A 26623-nucleotide genomic window follows, 5' to 3' on the forward strand; every position below is an offset into this window, starting at 1 on the left:
AAATTCTGAATGTTTTCTCAACAATACGTAAACAAAATGTCCCCAAATACTCGTTTATTTTATCAGGAATTCCACTTTTATTTTTAAAAATATATATATTTGAGTCATTACACACAGCGTGCAGAAACAAAACAACAACAAAACAAATGAACGGCAACACTTTATATTTGTTCATTCATGACAACTTGTCCCTTTGATGATATATTTTCATGAACAGTAACAAAGCAGTAACATGGTTAGAAAAGTCCCGACATGGATTCTTTAAAAGTCAACAACTGATTCACCTTCTAAGTCTTTTAATATAGCTGCCATAATAGCATATAATAAATACATATTTATTTGCTATTAAAGTTATCATTTTGAGGTTTTGCCCACTAGTGGCGCTAGAGAGCAATGTTTTGATGAGTCACAGTATTGTTTAAAATGTGACAAACACTGATCTTTAACACAGAAGAGACCAGCAATGCAACATTTAAAGAGATAGAGTGAAGGTTCGGACCACTGTAGGTTCAAATATATCAGAAATGTATAAATGTATAAAAGAATTTACGAGATTAAAGTTGTACAAACCTCAGACATTTCTGAGAAATACTCTGAGATTATAAAATCCGCAATTTCGTTCCTAATTTTAGGATTTTGTCGAGGCACCACATCAGGAGGATCGACCTCATCACAACAAAGACGGCGAATGTGCAAAACCTGAATGTCTTTGCTCCTAATGTGTTATTATGAGCACGACCTCTGAGTGAAGCCGGTCATGAAAGACACTTAACACACGTTTTCTTTCATGTTCTTTCTGCCTTTTTTTACGAACATAAATAAATACTCGTACAATTAATACACTGCCGAGTCTAACGGAGGATCTGTGATGTGAAGCTCTGAGGTTTCCACAAAAAAATGAAACTAATCTCATTAGATTTATGATTTTATTTCTCGTAACTTTGTGAGTTTATTCTCGTAAATTTCCCACTTTATTCTCAGAGAATATCCAAGTTCTTTACCCCCCACCTGCCGAGTCAGCAATTATTTTACTTTACCCAAGATGTCCCTAATACTCCGACCGAGGCTGCTCTTTTGAATAAAGAAATAAAGAATCTGCATGTATCCACCCTCATGAAGTATGTCTCTCAAGCTGTTGTACTAAACAGGCTGATCATAAACACAGGTAGATGTTTCATTTATATATAGATATATATATATATCTATATATATATATATATAGAGAGAGAGAGACATAAACATCTATAAGTATAAGAAACAACCAAAGCATAATTGGGAACATGAAGCTTCTAGTTTTTTTGTTTCTGTTTTAATAACATTTTCATTGTTTTTACTGACTTTTTTTTGCTTTGTCTTCACTCAGAGAAACTGCAGTAAAATGAGATCCGTTATAAATATTGCGATAAATAAGCAGAATATAACAGTGTAGAAACAAAATACATTCTTTGGAACCAGCCGGTGTTTGAGAGTATAAGATTAAGCATTAAATAAAAGTGTCTGTCCTTCGCTCCGTTCCCGTCTTCCTCACATGTATCCGTCACCAGAGGGCTCCACTGACCTGCTGGTCGACATCAGAGCGATCCTCTCCAGGAAGTGACTCGGCAGAGCCGGACTCAACCCTGACCCGCAGAGGTCCAACGGCCGTGGCGTGAAAAGGGGCGGGAAGACCGGTGAGGAGCTGCAAGGAGGAGGAAGAGGAGGAGACAGGAGGCAGGAGGATTCAAAGGACTGATCAACGTCCTCCTGACTCACCTGCTCCTCGCCAACGCCGCTAACGCCTGAATCCATGCTGAGGAGCTCGGGGCCGTCGGGCTGCGGCGTCTCGACTCGCTCGTAACCGGAACAAACCTGGATGGACCCTTTGTGGAAAACGCCTCCGCCGCCTCCGAACAACTTCTGAAAATCGACCTCTTTGCCGCTCCCTCCCTCGCTCTCCTCCTCGCCCTCGGCCGTGTTGATGCTATCCGCCTCCAGGCTCTCTTGACTGACCTCCTCGCCGCTGCACACGCCCGAATCCAGACTCTGGAGCCTGGCGCGCTCCACCTGGATCTTCTCGGCCCTCTCGTAGTCCGAGACCATCGGCATGGACTCGCTGTCGTTGCCGCCTTTGGAGAGCAGCAGGCGGATCTCCACTTCTTCTCCTCTCGCTTCCTGTTGTGCTTTGTCAGCGTGACCACCAACAGGCCCGTAGGGTGTATCGGCGGCGCAGGGCGCCAGACTCCCCGCGGTGAGCGAGGAGACGGGAAGAGGAGGAGGAGGAGGAGGAGGACACAGATGGGAGTAACTGGGGTTGGAGAAGTTGGAGTTGGTCGACTCGTAGCTGCTTTCGCTTCTCATCTTCTCCAGCAGCGCCGCCTCCAGGCCCAGCGGCGCCACGCCGTCCACGGCGTAGGTGACCTCCACGGAGACAACTTCCGCGGGTTTGAAGAGGGAATGAAAGGACTCGTCGGAGAAGTGAGGGGACCAGTTCTGTGAAGAAGAGAAGGGTTAAAAACATACAGAACTGTGCAGAATGAGGTTGTGAAGCTGCTTTTAAATAGATCATAAAGGTCACATGTCTTTTTGACTGATGACTCGTTGCTTTCCGTCTGGTTTCTACATGAGATGTACATCCTGCTGTCATGTCGAGCTTTCTTTAAAGCTGCGTTCATCAATATGTTTACATGATGGCTTCACATTTAGAGTCAAATTTGGATTCAGTCTCACTGTTATTTACAACATTGTTTGCAGCTGCATCGGACAGCTGGAGAAGACTATCTGCAAAAGAGACATAATAACATAATAATACATCCGTGTTGTTTACAGCTTGTTCTGCTGCCTCCAAGTGGCAGCTTTAATGTGTCATGTGCTCTCGCTCTAACACAGTTCTTACAGTGATAAACATTTGCCTAAGAAGGCAAATAATAGTCTGTTTGCAAATACAAAAAACAAACAGATTAACTCAAGTTATGAGTCATGAGCTCACCTGGAAATCGACATCCTGCAGGAAGGACTTCGCTGGGTTCGGAAGAGGCGGCCCTCTGATTCTCTTCACCATGTAAACCCTGCAAAACAGAGCGACGTCATCTTAAAACACGAGAGAGAAAATATACTCCTACATACGACTAACATAGAAAATCTAAATGTGTGTGTGTGCTCACCAGCTGGATTTGTCGGTCTTAAAGTGAATGACGGCCAGAAACACGGCGAACGCTGCAGCAGCGGCGACCATGGCCAAAATACCGACGTGACGATCTGACAAACGCGGGACAGAACGAATCACGTTAGAGATAATAACACGGTGTTTATCGCACCGTGAGGAACAAATCTGGGGGGTCAGGTTTCATGCAATTATCCCGATACACAGTGATTATGAGACAAACGCCCCCACCACCTCTCCTACATATATAGAGTCTCTCTGTAGTCCTTACGAACCTCTTAATTGTATAATTTTGTACTGTTTGCAGATGTTTGCCCCTTTTTGTAGTTGTTTGTGGTCTCTTTGTGTTCTCATTGTAGTTTTTCTTGTCATTTTGTGGTCATTTTTAATCTCATCGTGATTTCTTGTCTCTTTGTAGTCATGTAGCGACTCTTTGTGTCTCTTTGTGTCTCTTTGTAGTCATGTAGCGACTATTTGTGTCTCTTTGTAGTCATTTAGCGACTCTTTGTGTCTCTTTGTAGTCATTTAGTGACTCTTTGTGTCTCTTTGTGTCTCTTTGTAGTCATGTAGCGACTCTTTGTGTCTCTTTGTAGTCATTTAGTGACTCTTTGTGTCTCTTTGTAGTCATTTAGCGACTCTTTGTGTCTCTTTGTGTATCTTTGTAGTCATGTAGCGACTCTTTGTGGTCTCTTCATGTCTTTTTGTAGTCCTTCAGCTTTCTGTGTAATTATAACTGTTAAACGAAACCACTTCATCATATTTGGGATCTTTTACCTGACGGTCGTTCTTTTGTTCCTCCTACGGCTGACTCCCATGATGCAACGGGGCTCCAGTCGCTCCAGTCGCTCCAGATCGACTTCTTCTCGTCTTGAACGGCCTTCACTCGGACGCGTGCCTCGTACCTCTCGCCTCGCCTCAACTGGTTCTCGTGCAGCTCCCTGGTGAAGCTCCATTTCTTGTCAGCTGTTAAAATGTTTTTCAGCACAGAGGGATCCTGACAAGGACGAAATCAACAGGCTGTTGTTCTTTTTTTTGTTCATGCATTGATCATTTGTACAAATAGTTCATCTCTGACAAAATAAACACACACCATCCACGACTGATCCTCGTGTTTCCACTGCAGTTCGGACCTGTAAAAGACGATTGCCTCATTCTTGGTGACTTGGGGGAACCAGGAGACGGTGGTAAAGTTGACGTCTGGTCGCGGCGGAGGATGCAGCTTTACTGCAGCGGCACACAGTTTGTTTTAAGGTCAGCATGAGCAGCTCGCAAGGTAAGTCACAGGGAGGCAGGGTGTGTGTATATCATTGTACTCACTGTGACAAGCTGGCTTGAAGGAAAGGCTCAACGTTTGCTTCCCGGGGTTACAGCTCAGATTGATGGACAGGACCTGACTGGACAGAAACTGAGAAGAAAAGACATTCATCAGACATCATAACAGCTGATGAAATGTAGATATAAAAGCTTCATCGGTGCTTGTCAGAAAAGAATAAATGAGGGTACGTTTGTGTTGAATGTGCTTTTGTAGCTTTGCATTCTGGGAACTACACATTCTCAGTTTCTTGCCAGGAGTTAGATGATGAGATTGATGGAACTCTCATGTCTCTATGCTAGCTACCACCAGCAGCCGGCGAGCTTAGCTTAGCATAAAGGTAAATCTGATAAAGGTCAGCAATAAACTGTAACAAACTTTTTTTTAAGAGCGAAAACTAGGTAAATCTTCCCTCCTATGACCCCCATAACACCGCTACCTGTTCTTTATGCACTGCGGGTTTGTTGGTACGGATTAAATAAACGAGATCAGGATGTTCTCAAACAGCGTTCAGAGCTATATTTACGAAAAGGAACGCGCTGTCATTTGTAGATATCCAACAAAAATTAATTTGCATATAATCCACGTAATCATGAACCAGGAAGTATAAAAAAAATGCAAAAACCAGTCTTTTACTCAGGAGGCCGTTGTTCGTTCCTCGTGTGAAAAGAGAAGTCAACGTCGATTTATTTGTCACGCAACGTCCGTACATTAGTAACGTCACTTCAGTAGTTATATTAACCACAAACCGCCATCTTTTCCTAAACCTAACAAAGTACTTTTGTTGCTTGAACCTAACTAAGTATTTCGTCATCTTTTCCTAAACTTAACTAAGTTGTTTCCCGTGAAGGAGGAAGTTTATTTTGAAAACACGCGCGGAAATTGACACGTGTTGCTGGACCTTCGTAGGGAAACGCACGAAAAGGTAGGAATAACGTTTTAATAAGATATCATACCAACATTTGTACGAGGATATGTTAATACGAGCCAGAGCTTCATGTGTTAAAGCTGCATTCTCTCTAGTGTCCACCAGGGGGCGACTCCTCTGGTTGTATAGAAGTCTATGAGAAAATGACTCTACTTCTCTCTTGATTTATTACCTCAGTAAACATTGTAAACATGAGTTTATGGTCTCAATCTCTAGTTTCAAGTCTTCTTCAATACAGCATGATGTTCATTTAGTACATTATGGTCCATTTAGAGTCAAACAGACCATAAAGCAGGGGATGCTTTAGGGCGGGGCTACACGGTGATTGACAGGTCTCTACCAGAGACGTATACGGCGTCTCTACGTCTCTCCTCCTCAGTCCAGATATGGTCACGACTACGTCTGCTTCTTATAGACAGTCTATGGATGTAACTAGTGAATTGGTTGTTATGCTAAGCTAAAAAGCTTTTCTCTAACAGACAAACATGAGAGAGGTATTGGTCTTTTCATAAAATTCTCTGCAGTAAAGCAAATGAGCGTATTTCCTAAAGTGTTGAACTATTCCTTGACATATTAGTGTTTGGTCAAAACTCCTCACCAGCCTTACTCGGTATCTTCTCTTGAAGAACAGCAAGCACGTCTTCAGCGTCGGTCTGGAGGCGTCCACCGGCTCCAGCATGCATGAGTTGCGGTAGTTGGTAAACTCACTAAAAGGGAGGGAAAGCATGTTTCTCTTTATGCTGCTGGTCTCATAACAGTTCTCTTCTGCTGACTGTGTGTTTGAGTGCATTTCTTAGTCCCTACCTCTTTCTCTCGGCGAGTATCGTGCACACGTTGCCTGGATGATCGGACACAGACGTGCTGTTCCACAGACAGGTGATGGTCTGATCGTAGTCACTGTGGCAGGTGAGCTCTGTGAGCTCTGACGGAGAGATGAAGGGAAATGTTTGTGCTTCACTTGAGTCTTGTGTAACGAAAGATCTCATATCAAAAATATAAATCGAGCGATGAAAATAATAAAAACCACTGACTGTTATCTGGGACGCTCGGACAATTCTCGTCTCCGACAGCGCAGACGCAGAGCAGAGCCAGAGGAAGAAACAGAAGAGGGGTTTTATTATTTCTCTCCATTTATCCTCTCATCTGTCTTCTCCTTTTGGTGTTTGGTTTTTGGACTGTTTGGTTTTGCAAAGCTGAAGGTTCGATGGATTGTTCTTGCTTCAGAGTGCAACTCACTGCTTCCTCCGTCTTCTCATTCTGTGGAGAGGGATGACACACACACACACACACACACTTAATGCTGCGCCGCTTCTTTATTTTGTGGCATTTGCAGGTTTATTTCTGCACACACACACACACACACACACACACACACACACACACTTAATGCTGTGCCGCTTCTTTATTTTGTGGCATTTGCAGGTTTATTTCTGCACACACACACACACACACACACACACACACACACACACACACACACACACACACACACACACACACACCCCTGACCACAAACACAGCAGGTGTCACAGGTGTGACACCAGCAGGTGATGGGGATGTTTCGGATCCTGCCTCAGTGCCTCTGCTCTGGTTCGACTCACACGAAACATCTGATGATGTGATTCTTTGTCAAAGATCAGCAGCAGTCAATCTCTGTCTTGTCCTTTTGTTTCTTTTATCTTTTACTTCGTTGACTGAATCCTTTATCTGAACAGCACTTAAAGCCGCTGTGTTAACACAGGCTGATGGTTTCAAGTTACACCACGAGAGGTTTAGTTTTTCATGTTTGTGGGTCAGTTTAACATGAAAAAAGAAAACTTTTCCACCAGTAGGTCGACAGGTGCGTAGGAGAACGCCTGAGGTGGGCAATATAGAACAAAGAACTCACGCTGTCTTCTTCACTTATTCATATTTCAACGTTTCATCCGGTTACTTTACAAAACAATAAGAGAACAAACGGGCTGCTAGACTCACGAAGATGAACCAGGTCATCAATCAACCAGGAATCGTAAACACCATGGCACCAGCAGATACACACAAAGAGTGTGAAGACAAAAAGTTTAAAATGCTCATCGCCATAGTGAGGAAAAGCTGCCGTACCGAGATGAATGTTTAACAGATGCAGTATCAGAATAAACAGAATAATAAGGGCTGTGCTGCTCCTCTGATGAAGAATGTGAGCACAATATAACGATGCAGGACGGAGCGGAGTCAGATTTTTAATGAAAGCATTTATATAAAAGCATGAAAAGTTATTGTCGTTATGAAACACACGATGTTACGCAAGAAAAACATTACAAAACGAAAACACCGCGTTTATTTATTCATGTTGCATCTGGAGGAATTTAAACAGCAGCAACAAAGACAAGTCTCTGGGGCAGATAATGCGGTCGGCATCTTCATATAAAACAAAATAGGACGAGACGTTGTCGTGTAACGAGACACACAACAAAGGTCTCCAGCTGGACTCGAAGCTTCGAATCACCAAACATGAAGCAGTGAACCTGGAGCTCCTGCAGCAGCTGTTTACAGCTGATGATGGCTTTAACATGTTTGGATGATCGCATCAGTTGGGGGATGTCAGAGTAGTCAAACTCTGCACATAAGTGGCTTCAAAGAGAGGGGACATTGGGGTGAAGCGTGAAGCATGCATTAACACTCACACAATCAACCAGCCGATCAGTGCACACATGGGTCAGTTTGATTTAACGAGCTCCTTCTCATCATGTCCAATAAGAAATAAAAGGACCAACAATAGTCCCAGCAGTTGAAACATGAATAATTAATGAGCCACAGCCCGTTTTCATTAGTCAACACTCGTCCTGATGACACCAAACACAAAGCTGCCGGTCGGTCAGACTCTTACCTGTTGGAGCAGCGGCTCAGGATCTGCTTCACAGCTCTGCTTTCATTCCATGTGACGCTCTGTGAAGGAACGCCAGATAAATATCACTGGTTTGGGTTTTTTTTATTATCCTCTCATAGGAAATGGCAAACAGCCACCGTGGTGAAGAAGATAACGTCCGCACGCTTTGAACGTCACTACTCAGAAACACAATCACAAAGCAAGATCAGACTGTTAAGGAGCTCTCGGTTTGAATACGCTCGAAGGTGTGACAACTGAAGTCATCTTCATCTGTTTCAGAGTCTGCGGTTTAGCACCTCAGAGGCGCTTTAGTCTCGGACGTATTCTAATGTTGTTGTGCAGCGGCTCCAGAGGGTTTCAGGAGGAACAGACATCACATTCCCAACAGGTGGACTCTGGATTCTGCCTACTTTCAGTGTGCACGCTGCAGTTTGAGAGTTTCAAAGTTAATGTTTCACCTTCCTTTACTTCCCTGCAGCCTGTTGTTTCCCCACTATATATATATATATATATATATATATATACATATATATACATATACATATATATATATATATATATACATATATATATGTATATGTATATATATATATATATATATATGTATATGTATATGTATATATATATATATATATATATATATGTATATGTATACATATATATATATATATATATACATATATATATGTATATGTATATATATATATATATATATATGTATATGTATATATATGTATTCACACTGAGCAAACACACGAGCACCACATTAATATCTCATGAGTGATTCTGCTTTATTCAGCTTTTTATGGCAAAACATGCAATTGATACTGAGCGGTTGTTGTTTTCACATCTGAAACACGCTGACTTAAAGTCAAAAACAGGATGGTGTGTGTGTGTGTGTGCGTGCGTCAGGTTATTTGTGGTGTGTGGTTATTACAGCCCACTGCAAACACACACAGCCCCAAACTGCAAAAACTAAATCAAAAAACTGCACAATAACAATTACATCACATATTTCCATTTTATATGTGTAAGAAAACATTTTAAACTTATTTTGTAATCTGCGTGCACAGGGGGAGTTCGTCATGAGGTTTTAATAAAGGTTTAAAATGTATTTTTTCTGAGAACAGGTGAACTTCCTGCTACCGGCACTTCCTTTTCTTAAAACAGCACTACGTGCTGAGCATGGCGTCAGCGATCACAATCACTAAATTAGAGGCATACCTTCCCAACTATATGTGTTATCGGAAAAAAATTTAAAAACCGCAAATGTGCCAGTAATCAGGAAGTAAAGCTCTCGGTGGTTCAGAAAGGTGAGAAAAGGGAAGCTGAACTGCAAAGATCCTCTTAAAGCAACAGTGTACCAAAGTATTATCAGAGCCAGACCACAGAACCAGTATCTGTCACAAAGTGTTCCATCACATTCAGGAACAAAAACATCCAAAATACACATCCAGGGGTTGATTTTACTACTTTGTCTGTAGATTTCTCCTAAATTCACCAAAAGTTACCATTACATAATGCCTCATTTGCATATTTAAACAACATTTCAGTAAACTTGTAACACAATAAATACTGCTCTTAATGTGAGTGATGAAGTGGTGAAGTTTCATGGTGATATCTGTGAGTTCATGTGTTCACCTGTAGAGTCTCTAAATGTCTGTAATGTAACTAAACGTCTCTTTAAAGGACGTTTCCTCTAAATGAGTTTGTTCTCAGACTCTGATGATAAATCTCCACTTCAGCAGCTCTTACATTCACCAAACTTCACACGTTCATTCCTCTCTGTGTGCTGAAGGTTCACACATCACTCACACACTCATTTATACATTTATTAATAAAACATGGAGGAATTTGTTTTTATAATTGTTGGTTTATGGAGTGGTACAAAGTTCATCTGAACCAAACACAGAGAACAAGTTATCCACTAAACTAACTAACTAACTGATCTCAGTAAACTAATTAACTTGTCGGTTGTTTAGTTGCCTAAAGTTAACTGTTGGTGGTTTAGTTGCCTGAAGCTAAGTTTTGTTTTTAATATATTGTGTTCCCAGGTTGTTCTGAGGGACACAAAAAAACTGATAGATTGCATTTTGTGACTATTTCACAAACTGCCGTGAGACTGTGTTGGTTTATAAGAACTGGACGTGCTGAACTGAAGAAGACTTGAAACTAGAGATTGAGACCATAAACTCATGTTTACAATGTTTACTGAGGTAATAAATCAAGAGAGAAGTAGAGTCATTTTCTCATAGACTTCTATACAACCAGAGGAGTCGCCCCCTGGTGGACACTAGAGAGAATGCAGCTTTAACACACGAAGCTTTGACTTCACTTTTTAGAGATAGAAGTTGCAGCCTGGTAACAAAAGTCATGCTATCATGTGGCATTATGGGAAGTGTATGATCTTGTGTTTTTTGCAGCTTGACCTATGTACGGGAAGTTTTGGTTCGTAAACGGAGATAAGTCCAGTGTGACCAGCTCATAACACACGATGACCCGGCTCAATGTCACGCTGCACAACTTCCCTCGACTGAAGATCTGTATCTCATGATCAGTGACTGATGGTTGGGGAAATCCTCTTTCAGGGAAGCAGCACTTTGAACATAGACTACAAGTCTTCAGCCTCACTTTATCTACCTCGTTCTAACTTCTCTCACTGTTCCTTCTGTTTAAATATTTTTCTGACATTTGGACTTCCCCTAAAAGCCGACACTCTGTTCTCTCACTTTCTTCTCAAAAGCACGGAAGCGACCACAAACTAGAAAGAACAAACACACCAACACACACCACTTCCTAACCTCTTTGTCTTCCCAGAAAGCTACGGTTGTTTCTACTCAGAAAAATAAAAAAAAGTCATTCACTATCCAGCAAGTGAGCTCTTCATTTCCTGTTCTCTAATAAACTTTTATTTTCTTGACGCAAAGACTTCTCTGTGCTCAGCCTCTAACAGCCATTGAACCTTTTTTTATCCAGGATAATCCCATGAGATTCTGAATCTCTTCTACAAAGAATGATGCCAGTTACTCACTCACTCACTCACTCGCTCACTTACTTACTTACTCACTCACTCTAGGGTTGTGTGAGGTGCACTAAAACCTGCCACTCAGCAGACACATTGCACTGACTCCGTTTGGTAATAAAGCTGTGGCTGGAGGAGTTGAGGGGTGAACGATGGTGGAAGAAATGAAGGTCCAGCAGAAACATGTCGGAGTGAAGAGCACAACCTGAAGCAGCAGCAGGGACTCAGTATAGATTATTATAAATCTGATTATTCATTCAACATTTACTGGATAGATTGCTGCAACATTTGGAGCAGAAACGTTTCTCTATAAGTTAACAGAATTGTTTTGATAATATCAGCATGTTAGCATTAGCATTGTGAGCATGTTAGCATTAGCATTTAGCCCAAAGTGCAGGCTAACTCAACAGGAATGCAGTCCAATGTCCAGTATCTGTGCCTCTACTATGCATGGGCCTACGTGCCGCTTGGATGGTAACGTTGGGTCTTTCCCTACTGTCTCAGTCCCCCCTCCCTTCCTTCTTATTTATTAATGCTCCTACTTCTGGAGACAGCGTCACTGCCGTCCGCCGGTCACAGTGACCCAAGAAGAGCCAGATATTCTGGTCCCTGGGCCCATACACAAAGGGCGTCCTGTTTTCCTCGGGTGTGATGGGGGTGATATTGAGGCCAGTCCCTACTGGACTTTACCTTCTTTTTAGGACTCATGAGAGACATGAATCCTGTGACTAATCCTATGTCAGTGACTCTATGCCGGGGCCTGAACTGAGTTTAATACAAAAGAGTACAAAAGTAAGATTATAAAGATTATCTGAGCAAATGTATAATATAGACGTGAATGAATACATTTTACAGATATATGAATAAACACATAGGATAACCTTGGAGAAAATAATATAGTGGCAAACGCATACATTTTTCCTCCCACACCTCACAGTATGTAGACACAAGAGGAACTACTGATGGGGCCTTTAAACACACACTAAGAGTTACTGGGTCACTCTATGTCTCTCTCTCTCTCTCTCTCTGTATCTCTATGTCTCTCTGTCTCTCTGTATCTCTATGTCTCTCTCTCTCTCTCTCTCTCTCTCTGTCTCTCTCTGTCTCTCTCTCTCTCTGTCTCTCTCTGTCTCTCTCTGTCTCTCTCTCTCTCTCTCTCTCTCTCTCTCTGTATCTCTATGTCTCTCTCTCTCTCTCTGTCTCTCTCTGTATCTCTCTCTGTCTCTCTCTGTCTCTCTCTGTCTCTCTCTCTCTCTCTCTCTCTCTCTGTATCTCTATGTCTCTCTCTCTCTCTCTGTCTCTCTCTCTCTCTCTCTCTCTCTCTCTCTCTGTATCTCTCTGTCTCTCTGTCTCTCTCTCTCTATGTCTCTCTCTGTCTCGCTCTCTATGTCTCTCTGTGTGTCTCTCTCTCTCTGTCTCTCTCTCTCTCACTCTGTATCTCTCTCTCTCTCTCTCTCTCTCTCTGTCTCTGTCTCTCTCTCTATGTCTCTCTCTCTCTCTGTCTCTCTCTGTCTCTCTCTCTCTCTCTCTCTCTCTGTCTCTCTCTGTCTCTCTCTCTCTCTCTCTCTCTCTGTCTCTCTCTCTCTCTCTCTCTGTCTCTCTCTCTCTCTCTCTCTCTCTCTCTCTCTCTCTGTATCTCTCTGTCTCTCTCTCTCTGTCTCTCTCTGTCTCTCTCTCTCTCTCTCTCTCTCTCTGTATCTCTCTGTCTCTCTCTCTCTCTCTCTCTGTCTCTCTCTCTCTCTCTCTCTGTCTCTCTCTGTCTCTCTCTCTCTCTCTCTCTCTCCCTCTGTATCTCTCTGTCTCTCTCTCTCTGTATCTCTCTGTCTCTATGTCTCTCTCTGTCTCGCTCTCTATGTCTCTCTCTGTCTCTCTCTCTATGTCTCTCTCTGTCTCTCTCTATGTCTCTCTCTCTATGTCTCTCTGTGTCTCTCTCTCTCTCTCTCTCTCTCGCTCTCTCTCTCTCTCTCTCTCTATCTCTCCCTCTCTCTGTGTCTGTCTCTCTCTCTCTGTCTCTCTCTATGTCTCTCTGTGTCTCTCTCTCTCTCTCTCGCTCTCTCTCTCTGTCTCTCTCTCTCTCTCTCTCTCTGTCTCTCTCTCTCTCTGTGTCTGTCTCTCTCCTCACACCCCCACACTGTTTCCTTTTCCCTCCACCTCTCGCTTCCTCCCACATCTCTCACCTTCTCTCACCTTCCCACATATCAAACCTTGTCTACCTGCCTTTCTCTCTCCTACTTGTTTTTTGTTGTTGTTTTTTTACCGATGCCTCTTTTTGCTGCACTATCCCTTTTCTGCTGTAATACTGCAAATGTATATTTATATTTGTATATTTATATTTGTATATATATATGTATATGTATATATATGTGCGTATATATTTAGTCCTGCTGTGGGAGCTGTGTTATCTCTCTTATCTTACTTTGATACAGATGTGAAGAACTTCAAACTAATCTACGTCAGTCAGTTCAAACAAAGTTAAAGAAACTCTTAATTTGAAAGAGCTCACAGTCTTTTTTTTAAGTTTGTTTCCACAGTGACACACTTAGACTCCTACTTCCTGTCCAAACGCCAAAATAAAATCATAACTGTATTTTATGATCAGAACATGAGAGGCCATTGGAAACTAAACAGGTCTTTCATATCATCATCATCATCAAACCAACTAAAAGCACCTCTAATCTGTCATCAACAACACAGAACATCCTCATTTCTCGTCACCGACTCATTCATTCATTAAAGTTTATCTTTTTAAAACCCCTCACGACATAAGAGATAAGATACCAAAGATAAGGAACGTACCCGCTCAGCGTCTGTCTGTGGAGAGCTGCTGATCGATTCGTCACCATGTCTGTCGACTCATTCAGAGACACTAAGAGAAGTCCTGTTTCCCCTCCAGAAGCCCAATCGATGCCTCCAACCTCTAAAGTGACGTCAAGGAAAAGTTTCTGAGTAAAGAAGAAAAAGAAGTGAAGTGGTGGTTGGTGTGGTTTCTCTGACGGTATCTTGGTGAAACAGCATCCCATGTTTGAAGAAGAGCTGTGAGAGAAGGGTGGAAACCCCTTTAGAGGATCGGCTCTTTCTCTCTTTTCATAAACGCTTTTCATGTTCACTTCATCACTTTAGTTTCAGGCAAAATAAAAACTCTTAAGTTTCGGTTGATTGTTGCCTCCTGTGACACATGTGATGGTGTCACTACTTTGGTGGTGTCTCTTTGAAGAGAGCTGAACTAAATATAGTGTACACTGTAACTGATATTGAAGTACCTTGTATAATTATACTTCTAAACCTCACAACTATCCCTTTAAACAATGCAAAATATACCCTCACACGCTCCTTAACACCAAGTGAAGAAGCCTTCTATTGTACTTGTACTCTTAAATCTTAAATCTTAGGTGACTTTTTGTTTACTTTGAAGGAATATAGTTGTTGTTTTTCAGCTTATTTGCTTTCTTAAGAGTTAGATGAGAAGATTGATACCACTGTCACATCTATAAGATGCATGTGATCAAGGGGCTTAGCTTAGCTTAGCTTAGCTTAAAGACTGGAAACAGGGGGAACAGTTAGCCTGCTGATGAAGCTAACACAATATAAATAAAGAAAACACTTCATCAATTTGACAAAACATGCGCAACATTTCAACAACATCTTCTTCGACTTCACGACACCATGTGACGCGTGAAGCATAACATATCTTTTGTTTACTTGGTGCGTCACTTTAAATGTTGATGCCGCAAAGCATTGTGGGGCGGAATTATCTTCTTTCCTTTGGAAAAGGAAGCTGCAGTGTTTCCTAGGCTGAAGGACACTTAGATACTTCAGGTCATTTCACTCAGTCAGACTCATGTTTAGCTGAATAATATAATAAGATTAAGAGGTTAACAAGGTTCAGATTGTAGAATCTCTGGCTCGTGTGCTTGGCTTTGGCGCCCCCCTGTGGTTCTATCACAAACAGCTGAGTTGCTACATTGTTACATTGTAGAACCACGAGTTACTCTTCACAGCATGCAGATCAGTGCAGACTGACCATCATCAACTGTCATTCGACCAATCAGGACACTCGTCTTTTGTCAATAGTTAGATGAAAGAAATGAGACTTCTTCCATCAGCGTGTCTCACGTCTCTGTGTGTGTGACCTGAACAGACGTCACTGTTCATGACCAATCATTTAAATATTACACCCGACTCATATTCACTAAAAGTGTTCAGTCATCAGAACAACGATGAACACTGAGCATAAAGTAACAGACTGATTGTCTCAGAAAGAAACATTTTAACAAACCTCAGCAGAGAAACTAACAAAATATAAATATGATCCGAGTTCAGACTGAGACGTTTTCTCCTAAATTCTCTAAAAGTTACCATTAGATAATCACTCATTTGCATATTTAAACACATCAGAAAACTTGTAATACTAATACTAATCGTCTTAATGTGAATAATCAACTGGAGAAGTCTATTCGTTAAATATTGTCCCCTTGAATGATTGAAGACATTTATATATATAACGTCTAAATAAGAGAAGACAAGACAATAATGTTCATATTGAAAGAAGGCGGCAACATTTCACTGTGAGAGGAGCTGGTGTTCACAGCGAGATAACAGAAAGACTTTATCAACACACTCACCCGTTACTCCCTCCGGCTGGAACACAGACCCACGACCCGCCCGACCCGGTCGACTCCCTTTCTGCATCGTCTGTACGAGACTCCGTTACAACAGAGAACGTTCAGAAGGAGTGAGTCAGAGACGAATTCAGACGAAAAGGAAGTCAGGAAGTTTGGAAGCTTCACTTCCCTTTTATCTGAAGCCCTGTCCTTTTTATTACTATTAGGAGGTTTAACACGTTAGAGAGGAACGTGTTTCTATCGAAATGCATTTAGGTTCCTTGTTTTGAAGGAAATGAAAGAGGATTATTAATTATTATTTTTACTGGTGACACTGAATTATAAGAGGTGGAAACAAACATGTTGAGTTCAATAAACATGTGAACCTGAGGAAGGCTGCCACAGATACATCGAGACAATAATGAGCTTTGTGTGTATTATTATGAGCTTTGTGTGTATTATTATGAGCTTTGTGTGTATTATTATGAGCTTTGTGTGTATTATTATGAGCTTTGTGTGTATTAGTATGAGCTTTGTGTGTATTAGTATGAGCTTTGTGTGTATTATTATGAGCTTTGTGTGTATTATTATGAGCTTTGTGTGTATTATTATGAGCTTTGTGTGTATTATTATGAGCTTTGTGTGTATTATAATTACTGTGGGACAACGGGATCAAATAAGAGGAGGCTGCAAAAAAAACACTATTTGAAAGCAACAAATCTAGTTCTGTAATTCTATTGTATTTCACTTCTCCTCCAGTTAACCCTTATTATCAAAAGGCAAAAAGCACAGTGTGTGTGTGTGTGTGTGTGTAAATGTCTAATCAGCATTCTGAATATTGAGCTCACAGGTCTGAAGTCCAACGATTGAACTCAAAGTGAGCTTCTCTACCAGCCGCCTGAACTGAACTCTGATCTCAGTCAGTTTTGTGTCCCTTATACATATATATATATATATATATACAGTATATATGTATACATGAGGAGCAGACGTGCATGAGCTTTCAACAACTGCACCGACTCGTGATTCAAAGTGCAGCTCTGCTTTATTCCATCGTGAGCATCACAGCTGTAAACAAACCTTTAACGTTCGTGTTCACGCTCTTCGGTCAAGTCGTCTAGTTTGGAATGAAAAAAGTTTGTAAATGTTTAAAGGAATACTTTTCACATCTTTTGGGGAACAACAAGAATCTCGATACCACTCTCATATCTGCACATTAAATATGAAGCAAAGCCAGCAGGAGGTTAGCTTAGCTTAGCATAAAGGCTGTTTTTGTGCATGAATTTAAACAAACAAGATGTAATCAGGCAGCAACCTCCGGTTCTTCCGAGTGAAGTCAGAGCTTCATGTGTTAAAGCTGCATTCTCTCTAGTGTCCACCAGGGGGCGACTCCTCTGGTTGTATAGAAGTCTATGAGAAAATGACTCTACTTCTCTCTTGATTTATTACCTCAGTAAACATTGTAAACATGAGTTTATGGTCTCAATCTCTAGTTTCAAGTCTTCTTCAATACAGCATGATGTTCATTTAGTACATTATGGTCCATTTAGAGTCAAACAGACCATAAAGCAGGGGATGCTTTAGGGCGGGGCTACACGGTGATTGACAGGTCTCTACCTCGGTGGACTAAAATGCCGAACTCGAGGCTTCAAGACATCAGTCCACAAACCAATGGGTGACGTCACGACATCTACGTCCACTTCTTACTGTATATGGTGAAAATTTGTAAAAGGCGTTGGATGGTAGGATTTTTAAAACTTAAAACAGAGCCAGGTTAGCTGTTTTCAACATTTCCAGTCTTTATGCTAAGCTAAGCTAAGCTAACCGTCTGCTGGCTGAGTGGTATCAATCTTCTCATCTAACTCTCGCCAAGACACTAAACAAGCAGAATATTAGCAGGACGTATTTTACCAAAATGTCAAACTCTTCCTTCAAAGACCACCACCGGTCTGATCCGGTCTGACCCGGTCTGATCTTTAACCCCCCCGTTAACCAATCACAAATGTTTCCCTCGTCCTTCGGAGATGACGTGCTCGGGCACGGCTCGGGTGTACCACTCCGACCACCCGCCGTCGTACACCGACACCTCCGGTTGGCCGCACTCGTGGGCCGCCAGCGCCACGGTGCACGCCGTCACGGCCGAGCCGCACAAGACGCAGACGGGCCGGCCGAGGTCCACGCCGGCCCGGACGAACAGAGCCTGGAGCTGCTCCCTGGGCAGGAAGTGACCCGACGGCGACAGGAAGTAGTGGAAGGGCACGTTGATGGAGCCGGGGATGTGGCCCGGCTCCGTGTCTGTCAATCAATCAGAGAGAGGAGAATGAGCGGGAGACATTTAACCCTTTAATAGGAAATACGCCATCTTTAATGTGGATGTAGGATCTAAATGTGTTGTTCTTCCAGCATCCTGCGCCGTCATTTGACATGACAGTGAAGGTTCCATTTGTAGGTTTTACATCAGTTCCATTGTTAAATAAAAAGGTTCCATTTGCTTGTATTGCAAACTAGCTCCGTGTCCAACAGTGACAATCGTATCCCAAGATACGAGGGCGAGGATTGAGGCGGTCTATTGTTTAAAAATGTACGATACCGATCCTCCTACTTTGATCAACGCACTCAAAGCACTTTGTAACTTAGCTTTTGAAAGGAGCTTTATAAATAGAGTTATTATAATACTGTACACATATTGTTTGAATCTATTACTATTTGCTACCTGAGTTTTAATATCAAAACAAACCTTTTTCAATACTTTACTTTGAAAAGTACGAGCATATTTTCAACAAAAACTCCTTTTTGCATTTAACGAAGTAAAAGTTCCAGCTGTGCAAGAACTTAATCTATAACTAGTACACAGCCATGAATCATATATAAAATGAGCAGATATCATATTCAAAGTTATTACGCTATGAAGTCAGTCTGCGTTTAAAGAGTTTTATTATTATTAGTTTGATAGATGAATGAATAAGAAAAGATTCTCTTGATTTGGCACGAAGGGGAAAACCAGTTCCTCTCTTCCCTGAACTATAAAGATTAGAAAACAATGGAAGCAGTCAGTCAGCCTGAGGTCAAAGTTCACCCTGAGACTGTGTTCACATGTGGAGTTTCACCTGTGATAGGGAGCTCTACCAGCACCTCTGTGTGTGTGCGTGTGTGTGTGTGTGTGCGTGTGTATGCGTGTGTGTGTATGCGTGTGTGTGTGTGTATGCGTGTGTGTGTATGCGTGTGTGTGTGTGCGTGTGTGTGTGTGCGTGTGTGTGTGTACTCAGGGTGTGTTATCACTGCATATCTGTAAAGATCTGAATATCTGAGAGTGAACAATATATCTAAAGACTCGAGGCCGTCCAGTCAGCTGCTCCTGTGCTGTTTGCTTCTGGTGTCATTATTGTTCCACATTAACCTTTTTATCTTATTATAACTCAAGTTGTCTGAGAGGAAACCAGACTTCTGCTGCTCTCCTCTTCAGAGCGTCTGAACGTTACGCTCACAGACGAGGAAACCTTCGTTGTGAGTTACGCTTTGAGAGGAAATGTGTTTTTGTCGTTGATGTTTGCTTCGGACCAACTTTCACCGGGAGACCGCGGTTCGTGTCCCGTGTGAACTGAGAAGTTTTATTGCGTTTAGGTTTATTTTATTTATTTATAAATAGACACAATTTAAACAATAAAATAAAAGTAAACAAAATAAACATCACAGTGCAGGAAGAGGCTTATTGGAAGCCTTCAACGAAATAATATTTAAATGTAACAATATTACAGAGAACATAAAATGAATATGCATAAAGATACGACTACGTACAATATTATTGACAAGATGTTTTTACAAGATATGAAAGATGATAATAATATCAATACATTACCAACAACAAAAGAACAATATTGTGTTTTTTTACTAAAGCTAACCGAGTAGTTTTGTTTTGTATTTTATTTCATTTTGTTGCAATTTACACCTTTAACCACGAGTTTCAAACGATTATAAACTAAGACTGTATGAAATACGTTTCCCTCATAATGTGAATAAGATCGCACTTTAGTTGATGTGTTACTCTGAACATAGATATTGTACATAAAGTAATAACAATAGCTGTATTTGTGTTGGTATTATGTTCTGAAAGTTAACAATAGAAATGATATTTCCATGTGTAGCTCAATATGTTTTACTTCAGGCTCCATGTGTGTAATATCTGTAATATAATACAAACATGATGAACTGAACTTTCTGTTTTACACGTTTAGCCTCATGTAATCCAACATGAGGACAGTTTATGTGTCGATGCATCTATTTGCCACAATATCAGATTCATGAATATCACGATATTGATTTGAATTGATTCGACCGGTTTCCTTTAAATCAAAGTAGAAACACGTTGAGCTGCTCGACACACTGATGAGTCTCAACATCATCCGACTGACTGATGTTGTGCCGATCATCACATCTGCTGCTGATCGGATCAATGAATGAGCAGCGAGGCTTGATTAATGCGATCAATAAGGATTCATTCAACTCAGGCAGGTTAAGAATGCAACATTATGTGATCAAACCTGAGAACACATCAGAATGCAGTGTTGTGGTTTGAGAAATGAACAAACGACATCCTCCGTCCAGGGACCTTCACACCGGGACAGAAAAAACTCCCCAAAATAACTTTAACGGGGAGAAAAGAGGAAGAAACATCAAGATGAACAGAGGAGAGATCCCATCAGGAGAACAACAGATGTCATGTGAATAATAGAGTTTTAGAAATAATAATAATAGAAATGTGACGAAGGATTACAACCGCAAAATAAATAGTTCACACAAATAAGAGACAAATGAACCTTTGTATTGTTTTACCTGAGTAATGATTAAAGTGTGTTTTACAGCCTAATGAAGTCTTGCAGCATTGCAGCATTTGAAGATTTCACTTCTGCAAGATTTAGAATCAAGTGTCTGATAAATGATCATGAAATAAAAAAGATGATTTGTGTTTGACAGCAGAGCCTCCTCACGGATCAAAGGGACTAAAGGTGACGTTTAGTAATCATTTACTGCTGTGAAGGAGATCCATAACTCATAACTTTCAGTTCGGGTTCGTGTGTAACGGACTACTCACTGTCTCTGGGTTCGGGGTCCAGTCCTCTGAACCGGGCCGCGGGTCTGGCGTCCACCACCTGGAACCTCTTGGTGTCCAGGTTGTCCAGGATGTCCTCGTAGGTCTTGATCCAGGAGCGGTTCAGGGAGGCCTTGAACTCGGCCGGCGCCGGTCTGGCGTACCGGTCGCTCACCGGTCGACCCTCCAGCTCCCAGCTCCCGAGCCCCCCGTTGAGCAGCGAGACCGCGCTGTGCCCGAACACCCGGAACATCCACCACGCGCGCGGCGCCGAGAACGCGCCGAACTCGCTGGCGTCGTACACCACGACGTGCGTGTTGCGCTCTATCCCCAAACTCCCGACGTAGTCTGCAAAGACCCTCTCCGGCGGCAGCATGTGGTCCAGAGGAGACGTTTTATCGCAGCACTGATCGATGTCGAAGAACAACGCGCCCGGGATGTGCCGCTTCTTGAACTCGCTCTTTGCGCTGCGCCGCAGTTTGGGCAAAAACCAAGAGGTGTCCAAGATGCGCATTTTCCCCTGGACCCTCACGGCCTCCGCGAGCCACCTGGAGGTCACCAGAGCTTTGGCTTGAAGCGCCATGGTTCACTCTGGAGAGGTAGTTCACTCTGCTGGGATAGACCTGGTCCTGGGCTAAAGGTTGAGAGAGAGAGAGAGCGAGAGAGAGAGAGAGAGAGAGAGAGAGAGAGAGAGAGAGAGAGAGAGAGAGAGAGAGAGAGAGAACGCCCCCAGATGACCGAGCAACAGCTGGAAGTGAATGGAGGCGGTGACGCGCCACACTGTAATGTGATTATATACTTACTTTGATGGTATTTAAACTCATGCATGTATTAAACATAATAAGCCTACAGGTCACTGCATCATCACAAGGAACATTTCATTTTATCAAAGAGTTATTATTCCAAAGTAACGGACCACAAGAGTTTTAGGCTTTATGTCTAATCTATAAACAATGACGCACCAATAGGACTACATTTTCATGACCTCTGATTTTTACTGTATCCATATACAATATATCAATACCAACCAACAGAATAAAAATAAAATAAATAAATATATTTGATACATATTTACATGGTTTACGTGTGTGTGTGTATATATATATATATATATATATATATATATATATATATATATATATCATTTTTCCTTAAATTGTACTATTTTAATCAGCTTTAATTATTTATTTTTATTATTATTAGTAGTAGTCGTCGTCGTAGAGGTAGTAGTCGTAGTAGAAGTAGTAGTAGTAGTAGTACTGATATTACTACTGATATAGTAGTAATATCAGTAGTAAAAACATACAGTATGCATAGCACACTAGAAGTTTACCAGGTAGGAACTTTACGCATCTTCGACTGTTTTCCAGCCGGTTGCTTCAAAGCGGTGCACCACAGCAGCTCACCGGATGTTGATGGACTCACGTTGCTGTTTCTGAGTTCAACGCGAATCCTCATCGAGGTAGTTTGTGAGACATTTACACAAAACTTGACGTAAGTCCACCAGGATGTCTGCGTCGTTGGTCAGAAGAGGACTGGAGCTGTTCAACAGTGACGTCAAAGGTCAGCCCGTTAGCTCGCTAGCTTAGCATTGGCTAACATTAGCATTCAGAGTCAGACACGTTTTAGGTTTTATTTCACAAAATAAAAGTCCAACATGCGACTTAGTTCTGATTTTATTTTATTATCTCTCATTATGATTCTTCACATCACGTGCTACTCCATTATATGACGCAGTATTATAAATAGCATGTTCATACATCTTACAAATATTAAGTTTACAATAAGGAAATTTAATTATCTTTAAGTCAAAATATCTTTAAACGTGTTTTTTATTTTCTTCTATAAGATCTGTTGGAAATTTTAATTAAAAAAAAAATGATTTTCGTTTGTATAAAAAATGTTTTACTCGTTTGATTACTGTAAATTTTAAAACATAAATATTGTTGCATAAATGTTGCAACTTATCTCTTAGGTATTCAGTAACAATTTCAACCCAATCCAGTTAAAAATAAGCATCTAGTGAGATTTATAATTCTCTGAATTCATATAAAATATATATATTTCAAGTACATAGGATTTTTGCACGGCCCCATGAATTTAGTAGAAGTTTTCACATAAAAATATGGAAAATATAATAAAGATGCACAACATAACTTTCCCAGAAGGAGAGAGCTGTGCAGGATGTGCAACAGTTCACAATAAAGAGAATATGTGCAATGAAGAGGGATACTAGTCCCTCCCACACATAACCAGTTCACTTAGTATCTTCTGCCTTTCTCCACCTCCCAGATGTCGGTAAAGTGAAGAAGAAGAAGAAGAAGCAGCAGCAGACGACTCCCGGCTCCTCCTCCGTGATGGAGCTGGTGAGCACCAAGCGTCAGGGAGTCACCCGGCAGGTCAAACGTCTGCAGGGCCGCCTGGGACCCGGCAAGAGCAAAGCTACAGTCAAAGACAAGAGGATCAAGTCCGCAGTGGGTCAGTCTGGTCCTGGTCCTGGTCCTGCATCGGGGGTCCAGTAGGGAAATGCACCCGGAAGTAGAAGTCTCACGTTAGTTCAGCAAATGTGCAGCTCAGTGTTGTTTGAATAGACCAAGTGTGACTCGTGTGTCGGGTGTTTGATGCTGAACATATGGTGTAGAATGAACCAACACGGGCTCTGTTACACACTTCACAAAGTTCAAAACCAACAATTGTTTTAGTAACCTGGTCCTTGAAGCCGTCGGGGGTGTTTTGTGTCACAACATCTGTTCTGCCTTCGCGCTCTGAACATCCTCTTCTTCTTCGTTGGTGTTGTTTTCAGAGGAGTTCAGGAAGAAGCAGAAGAAGAGCCAGATGAGCACTAACCTGAAGTACTTCATGGAAGCCGACTACAAAGCACCAGAGTCTCACACTCTGAAGGTGAGACAGCAGAGGTCACTCGGCTGTAGAGACGTTTTCAGAAATAACTGTGTACGTAGTCAACAGCAGGAGAAACGATCTTTAGATCCATGAAGTACACGTATGATATTTGTCAGTTTAAAAGATAATTTTGCACGTCAAGAAAGTCTCAGTTAGTCGTAGAAACATTGAGTTTTGTCTCAACATCTCGTAGTCTCACGATGTCCGTCACCAACGTGGACGTTAGCTCGATAAGCTAACAAGCCAAGCTAACTTAGGTTTTGTTCCACGCAGTAACGTAATCTCGCTGACGTGTTTCATCAGCCGGAAGAACGAGTGCGACCTCGTTGTTGGTGTGACACACAGACATCATAACTTCAGAGAGAGACGGCACTCTGACGTGTGCTAAAAAACGTGTAAAACTGTCTTATTCTTAATCTACAGGAACAACATCATTCGTGCTTCATGTTTTCCTCATTTGATTAACTTCACATGAGTTCCTGCTCCTCTATAAGAGAGTTTGACTTCCTCTCTGTCTCTCACTTTAGATCCTGAGCCACAACTCGGGGAGGCAGTCGAGGAATCACCCGGAGCCGCCGGCCAAGAAGGCCAAAGAGACGCCATCTTTGTTCACAGAGAAGGAGTTCCAGCAGTTCCAGAAGGAATACTTCGGCAGGACTGTCGAGGAGAAGAAATGAAGCGCACCGAAAAAAAACCCACAAAGACGCTTCAGCCTCAGTGGAAACTCCCGAAGCTGCTGATATTTACTGCTTTACGTCGTTCTGGTGTCTCAATCAGGATATTCCGGTTTGGACTAAAGACTTTTGTTTATTATCGAATTGGAAATTCAAAGACATCGTATAAATGTTTCAACATCTAGAATCACAAGATGACTGTTATTGTTATTCAAGGTGTAACAGAAATAAATCTACATGCACAAAATGTACGAGTTTAACCCAGAAGACAACCTCTGCTTCACGTGTTAAAGCTGCATTCTCTCTAGTGTCCACCAGGGGGCGACTCCTCTGGTTGTATAGAAGTCTATGAGAAAATGACTCTACTTCTCTCTTGATTTATTACCTCAGTAAACATTGTAAACATGAGTTTATGGTCTCAATCTCTAGTTTCAAGTCTTCTTCAATACAGCATGATGTTCATTTAGTACATTATGGTCCATTTAGAGTCACACAGACCATAAAGCAGGGGATGCTTTAGGGCGGGGCTACACCGTGATTGACAGGTCTCTACCAGAGACGTATACGGAGTCTCTACGTCACTCCTCCTCAGTCCAGATATGGTCACTTCCTGTTCACTGGTTGATAAAAATTCCTTCTGGGTTTACAACAGTGATTCCTGTACCTTTACACCTGAGCTCAGGATATTAATACAGTATTAACACCATATTTCACTCCCACAGTTTATTTGATTGAATCTGAAATAGCAGAACCGACAAAACAAGGCGGATCCACCTTAAAGCTACAGGTTTAAACGTGTTAGTGAGCAGGGTTCAGTGAGTTCAGTGATCTCACACGAGTAACTGGAAGCCTGCCGTTTCAGAGAAGAAGGAGACTTCTTGTGTCTTTGTGTTCTGTGTTTTGTAAATGATTTCAAGACTTTACATTTGTGTTGTGGTGTTTTTAACACTTTAAATATTTGGTACATGTTGTCATGGATGAGTGAGCTCTAACCTAAATATGTAAACAAATCAACAGGAAGTCATTATTTATTAATTACACTACATTCAATGTTATAATGATCCAAATAAACAGAAATAAAACATTTAAATGAAAACAGGAAACTGAAGGAGGATGATGTCACAATGACATCGTGGTGAGAGAGGTGAGGTATCTAACACAGAAACGCACAAACACACACTCACGTACACACAGACACTAACACACTCAAGCACACGCACACACACACACTCGCAGACACATTCACGCACACACACAGTCACTCACGCTCACACACGTACACACACACCTTCCTCCACAAGAAGTTAGTTTTCAGCATAAATCCCAGATTGTTCTTCCTTCAGACCATCATCATAATATGAAAATGTATTTGTCATATTAACACTAGAAGGGATTTTTGTCTTGTTTGAACAAAACAAACCTGCTTTATAATAATCTCTATAAACATTTAAGGACTGTCCTTGTTAAAACCTGCAGCTCGCCAGCAGGGGGCAGTCCAGCTCTTACCCCGCGTGAACCAGACGAGTTCATCAAGTCTAACCAGCAGCTGCAACGAACTCTCAGGAGACTGTCATGAATCAATACCTCATGAAGGAGTACAACGTATAGTTACTGTGCAGAGGACAGGCGCAAACAGCTGGAAGGCGATAGAGTGCACCGATGTGAACGTTTTCTTATTATATAGTGACGTTATTGTCCACAAACATGTTAAAATAGCTCATGAATACAGTTCGTAGTCTAAATCTTTTGTGTTGGATTTAATTTAATCCCAGATACGGTTATTTAATAAAGGCACCGGAAATAAAACATAATTATTAGTCATTAACATTTATAAAAGACTAAAAAACTGTTTCCTTTCTCAATGTTTACATTTTGCATCTGACCTACATTCTGAGGAGTGGAGGACGCTCCTGTTTAAAGATCCATGTGGATCTATTTTGTCAGCTGTGTATAGACGTTATGCATCCAACCACAATCACAAACCACATTCAAGCGCAGTAATCGCAGCGGTGTTTGTGTAAACTGTCCAGCTGTGAGGTGGTTATTGCTTATGAATTAGTATTTTCCTCTGAGAGGGGGAAACTCTTCTGATAC

General features: G+C 41.6%; 3 protein-coding genes across 5 annotated transcripts; 1 reads left to right on the forward strand and 2 right to left on the reverse strand.

Moving 5' to 3' along the window:
* Positions 1–53: 53 nt before the first annotated feature.
* On the reverse strand, positions 54–16801 carry LOC142940051 (uncharacterized). 3 transcript variants are annotated; one of them, XM_076082921.1, is made up of 12 exons: positions 15890–16801; positions 14064–14209; positions 8246–8304; positions 6411–6636; positions 6184–6301; positions 5978–6086; positions 4457–4544; positions 4230–4363; positions 3914–4133; positions 3141–3234; positions 2966–3044; positions 54–2469 (listed from the first exon to the last, which is right to left on the reverse strand). In XM_076082921.1, exons 4-12 carry the CDS (start codon positions 6508–6510, stop codon positions 1525–1527), a joined length of 1887 nt encoding a protein of 628 aa, XP_075939036.1. In that variant the 5' UTR covers positions 6511–6636; positions 8246–8304; positions 14064–14209; positions 15890–16801; the 3' UTR covers positions 54–1524. The 3 variants fall into 3 exon arrangements, with proteins under 3 accessions (XP_075939036.1, XP_075939037.1, XP_075939038.1); XM_076082922.1 differs by adding an exon at positions 11313–11396 and having other exon boundaries at positions 14064–16751; XM_076082923.1 differs by having other exon boundaries at positions 5987–6086; positions 14064–16751.
* A 93-nt stretch (positions 16802–16894) lies between these two features.
* LOC142940052 (3-mercaptopyruvate sulfurtransferase-like) lies at positions 16895–21611 on the reverse strand. The gene is made up of 2 exons (XM_076082924.1): positions 20958–21611; positions 16895–18163 (listed from the first exon to the last, which is right to left on the reverse strand). The coding sequence occupies exons 1-2, from the start codon at positions 21535–21537 to the stop codon at positions 17865–17867; spliced, it is 879 nt and encodes a 292-aa protein (XP_075939039.1). The 5' UTR covers positions 21538–21611; the 3' UTR covers positions 16895–17864.
* Positions 21612–22315: 704 nt separating this feature from the next.
* rps19bp1 (ribosomal protein S19 binding protein 1) lies at positions 22316–24937 on the forward strand. Its single transcript, XM_076082925.1, has 4 exons — positions 22316–22517; positions 23247–23432; positions 23758–23855; positions 24383–24937. Exons 1-4 carry the CDS (start codon positions 22463–22465, stop codon positions 24530–24532), a joined length of 489 nt encoding a protein of 162 aa, XP_075939040.1. The 5' UTR covers positions 22316–22462; the 3' UTR covers positions 24533–24937.
* The last annotated feature ends 1686 nt before the right edge of the window (positions 24938–26623 follow it).

The sequence above is a fragment of the Anarhichas minor genome, unplaced genomic scaffold (genome assembly GCF_050575085.1).
Source record: "Anarhichas minor isolate MPS153535 unplaced genomic scaffold, ASM5057508v1 ptg000114l, whole genome shotgun sequence".
Classification (NCBI taxonomy): domain Eukaryota; kingdom Metazoa; phylum Chordata; class Actinopteri; order Perciformes; family Anarhichadidae; genus Anarhichas; species Anarhichas minor.

Bases quoted from the DNA above. Each gene is read 5' to 3' on its own strand.
- LOC142940051 (XM_076082921.1), bottom strand. From the start codon at position 6,510: ATGGAGAGAAATAATAAAACCCCTCTTCTGTTTCTTCCTCTGGCTCTG. The intron at 3,045-3,140 runs GTGAGCACACAC...TCTGTTTTGCAG, and splicing joins AAGACCGACAAATCCAGCTG to GGTTTACATGGTGAAGAGAA. The intron at 2,470-2,965 runs GTGAGCTCATGA...TCTTCTTCACAG, and splicing joins TGCAGGATGTCGATTTCCAG to AACTGGTCCCCTCACTTCTC.
- rps19bp1 (XM_076082925.1), top strand. From the start codon at position 22,463: ATGTCTGCGTCGTTGGTCAGAAGAGGACTGGAGCTGTTCAACAGTGAC. The intron at 22,518-23,246 runs GTCAGCCCGTTA...TCCACCTCCCAG, and splicing joins GTTCAACAGTGACGTCAAAG to ATGTCGGTAAAGTGAAGAAG. The intron at 23,856-24,382 runs GTGAGACAGCAG...CTCTCACTTTAG, and splicing joins CAGAGTCTCACACTCTGAAG to ATCCTGAGCCACAACTCGGG.
- LOC142940052 (XM_076082924.1), bottom strand. From the start codon at position 21,537: ATGGCGCTTCAAGCCAAAGCTCTGGTGACCTCCAGGTGGCTCGCGGAG. The intron at 18,164-20,957 runs GTGAGTAGTCCG...ATTGATTGACAG, and splicing joins GGACCCCGAACCCAGAGACA to ACACGGAGCCGGGCCACATC.